This window comes from Mustela lutreola, chromosome 9, assembly GCF_030435805.1.
Source record: "Mustela lutreola isolate mMusLut2 chromosome 9, mMusLut2.pri, whole genome shotgun sequence".
Lineage (NCBI taxonomy): Eukaryota > Metazoa > Chordata > Mammalia > Carnivora > Mustelidae > Mustela > Mustela lutreola.
In genome coordinates, this window is record NC_081298.1 from 107545836 (window position 1) to 107549843 (window position 4008).

The window sequence follows — 4008 nt, forward strand, 5'->3', positions numbered from 1 at the left end:
CTTTAGTATTGGACCCAGGCAGATTCAGCAGACACACTTAATTTATGGGACAAGAGTTTCAGATCACCACAATACTCACCACTCTTGCCCAAACACCCCTGCATGAGCTACTATTTTCAGCCTCATGAGGCTTTATACTTAATCCATTTTCTTATTTCTGTATTCTTGCTGCCCCAGCCACAAGGGACCTTCTGTCCCAAAATTAACTAATTCCCAGAGGCAGTAAAAGACTTGCCCAAGGGCATACATTTGATATTCAAGCCAGACAACCCTGAGTTCAAATCCTACTCTTTCCCTCTCAATGAGACCAGCAATCTGTGACATTTCCCTCTACCCAAATCCTCCTGGCTACCAGAGGGCAAGGGGCACACCTATAGTCCGCAGCCTGCTGAAATTTTCAAACTCTCCAATCCTATGTGTGAGTAGTTTGTTGACTGTGCTTCTCCATTCTTCTCATGAAATACGCAGTAATAATACAGGCCAGCAGTACTTCTCTCTGCCTGTGCGTCTCACCTCGGTACTCTTCGTGCACCTCGGGCATGCTGTGTGTTCTGTTCCCAGGGGACTATGCATTTAGTAAAAACTTCTTACTGCATTGTAATAGCTCTCCTGTCTTTGTTTCTTAGCACAACTCATTAAACACACAGGACCTGCCAACCAGCAAATAGTGAGAAAGGACTCCAGGATCAGCCCTGGTTCGAATAATATGTTGATGTAAGTTAAACTGAACAGCTCCCATACCATTCTGTAATGAAATACGATGTTTTTTTTTAGTAGGTGCTCAAAGAGCACAAATGGTCATTGACTTACTGTGGCTGGGGAAGTGGCCTGAAGTAAGGACATGGATGCCCTACGGCGTGACTGGCTAAGAAAGGTCTGGAAGGAAGAGAGTGGAAGGATAAAGGAGGAAAGATCAGAGGCAGATTATCCACTCCCTATCCTCTTCCTCCATATCCTTTATAACCTTTGGTTTTTTTTTTTTTTTTTTGATAAATAGATACTGAATTTTATTAAATACTTTTTCTGCATCTGTTGAGACAATCCTATGATTTTTACCCTTAAGTTTGTTAATGTGACATTCATGCTGATTGATTTATTGATATTAAAGGATCCTTGCATCTCTGGAATAAATCCTACTTGATCATGGTGTATGATCCTTTAAATGTATTGTTGAATTTGGTTTGCTAACATTTGGTGGAGGATTTTTGCATCTATGTTCATCAGGAATATGGCCCCTTCTCTTTCTGACACCAAGAGCTACAGCCTTGTCTCCCATCCCTTCCTGCTCCAGGCAGGCCTGGCCCCCCAGAATGGGATCTGGGAGGGGAGGCAGATGCACATAGCTTAGGCTCCTTGAAAATACAGAGACATGATAATGTGGACATGCAGCTTGCTCCAAACTGCACATAAGTGAACAATAACAAACTCCGTTATTTGCCTTGTAAGTATGGCCCTTGTGGGGATTCCACTGGAAGTATCCCCTGAGGGGAGGTTGCTCCACCCAGGCCTCTCAGTCGGGACTCCAGCCTGTCTCCGGGGCTTTCCCAGCTGGTGAGGTGGGGTGTTGTAAGTACCCGATACGAGGTACAGTGGCCTTATTCTCATTTCCTGCCTACTATTCCCTTCCTGTATGTGCATATTCCTTTCCTCTTCTGTTTCTATTAGATTTTCTATAATAATAATAGAGTTTTCTTTCCTTTTTGAAGTTGAAACAGGGCTGTGGTGAATCTTTTGTGCAGCATGGGAGATGAGGGCTAAGATGTAGATGTTCATCACACTAAAAACTACCTTGGCAGCAACATCTAAACTGGCATTGACCACCCCACTAGGCGCCCTAGCCTACTTCCCTTGACACATAAAATTAACCATCATCTAGAGCAAATTCAGGAGCAGAGTGATGGGAGAATCGACCCTTTGTGAGGGTGAGGTGTGGATCCCCAGGCAGGGGTACTTGATACAGGCTCTGTCTGGGTTCAGGAAATGGCTCATGTCATGAAGCAGTGCAGCAGCCACGGGACCCATGGAACAGCCAAAGTGCCACCTGTCAGAGGAAGACTCGGGCATGTGCCCCACTCGGAGGAAAGCTGGCTGAAGTGTTGTGGTTGGACTTGCAGTGAGCCCGAAGCCTCCACAGATTGCCCTCCTCACGGGGACTGCACGCTCATTGTTTTAGAGAACCCCACCCCTGCCCCCTTACTTCTGTTTGAGAAGGAACAGCAGAATGAGGGACAGGTGCAGGAAGTTTATATGGTGCCCAAGCAACCCTGCCCTGACTTCTCAAACCCCTGAAGGGAACTGAATTTTCTTGAAGGCACCTAGATTTCATTCATTGGTTAATTCAACATGAAACAGAAATATTGAACTGAAAAGATAGAATAACTGAAAATCAGGATTCAGACTTCCCCTAGTTCCAATGGGGGTCCCACATGTCTCTCGAGTGAGGAAATTCTGGGCTTTTCTTCCATCTATTCCATCTCTCTGGCCCTTGCACAGCTCCAGGACCGAGGTCAAGTGTTTGTCACATCCTTACCCATCTGCAGGAGAAAATGGCTTCAGAGCTCGATGTTCTAAACTCAGAGGTTTTATAAAAAGTTTGGCCCAAAGTTCTCCACTTTCTTTTTGTGACTTCCAATTCTCTTGCCCCTACCTGCTTCCCATTATTTGTTTCCCAGCATATTTTGTTATTTTACCAGGGTTATTGATATGAAGAGTCGAGTACATCTTTTCTGGAAATTGAACCCATTTAAAGACATTTTTAATTGAAAATGGAAGCTCCTCTTTGACCTTGTAGTAGTTTGTCATTTTAGAACTTCTAAGATGTTCCCAGAGCTTCTGAGTTGACTTTTGTGTGTTCCTGTCATACAACTCTATTTTGGAGTTATTTTTGGCTTCTTACATTTCCACTGGGCACTTTCACAACCCACTGCTTATGAGATTTGCTTCTGTTCCCCCAGACTGCTTTGCATAAGCCCCTCCACGCCCAGACCAGAGGCTCAGGCTGTATAAAAGGGGCCTTTGCTATGTGAGCTGAGCTGTGTCGGGCACGCTGGGGCAGCAAGATGGTGTCACAGAGGCAGGTCCTCCTATCTTTGTTGCTGTGGGTCTCAGGTGAGAAGCTGAAAAGTGCCATAGTCCTTCTGGATTAATGTCATTTTATACAACTTTCTAAGATACATAATGAGAAACACTCATTATTTCCAAAATAGACCCAACGATGTACTGCCATGTGGCACCATTAGGAAGCACGTTTGCAATGACATATTTCAGTGTGACTGGGATAAAGTGTGTCTGTATCACCATTTTTCTGATTGCAGGTGCCCATGGGGACATCACGATGACTCAGTCTCCAGGCTCATTGGCTGTGTCTCCAGGTCAGCGGGTCACCATGAACTGCAGAGCCAGTCAGAGTGTTTACAACTTTGTAGCCTGGTACCAGCAGAAACCTGGGCAGGCTCCCAGGCGCCTCATCTATGCTGCATCCAGCAGGGACACGGGCATCCCAGACCGGTTCAGCGGCAGTGGGTCTGGGACAGACTACACCCTCACCATCAGCAACATCCAGGCTGAAGATGTGGGAAGCTACTACTGCCAGCAGGGTTATAGCTCTCCACCCACAGTGCTTCAGCCTCGAACAGAAACCTGCTCCCCGGGGCTGAGGGTCAGGGAGACTTTGCTGCACCAGCTGCTTCCTCCCCACTCAGCCCTGAACATGTGAATTCCCTTATCTGCCTGAGAAGTCACTTCTCCTGACATACTCCTTGCAGGGCTTGTAAGTGCCAGCAGAAAATGAAAAGAGCTGACTTTTCCTGCATCCTCTAACCTTTAAAAAAGGATTTTATTTATTCATTTGCCAGAGAGAGGGAGAGCACAAGTGGGGGGAGCAGGAGGCAGAGGGAGAAGCAGACTCCCTTCTGAGCAGGGAGCCCAATGCAGGACTCCATCCCAGGATGCTGGGATCATGACCTGAGCTGAAGGCAGCCACTTAACCAACTGAGCCACCCAGGCATC

At 46.4% G+C, this 4008-nt stretch overlaps 1 gene segment (V, D, J or C); it reads left to right on the top strand.

Annotated features, from left to right (window-relative positions):
• Positions 1-3015: 3015 nt before the first annotated feature.
• Positions 3016-3730, top strand: LOC131807780 (immunoglobulin kappa variable 4-1-like). The segment is given in 2 exon segments: positions 3016-3108; positions 3315-3730. Coding segments are annotated over 2 exon segments (450 nt in total).
• Positions 3731-4008: the final 278 nt, after the last annotated feature.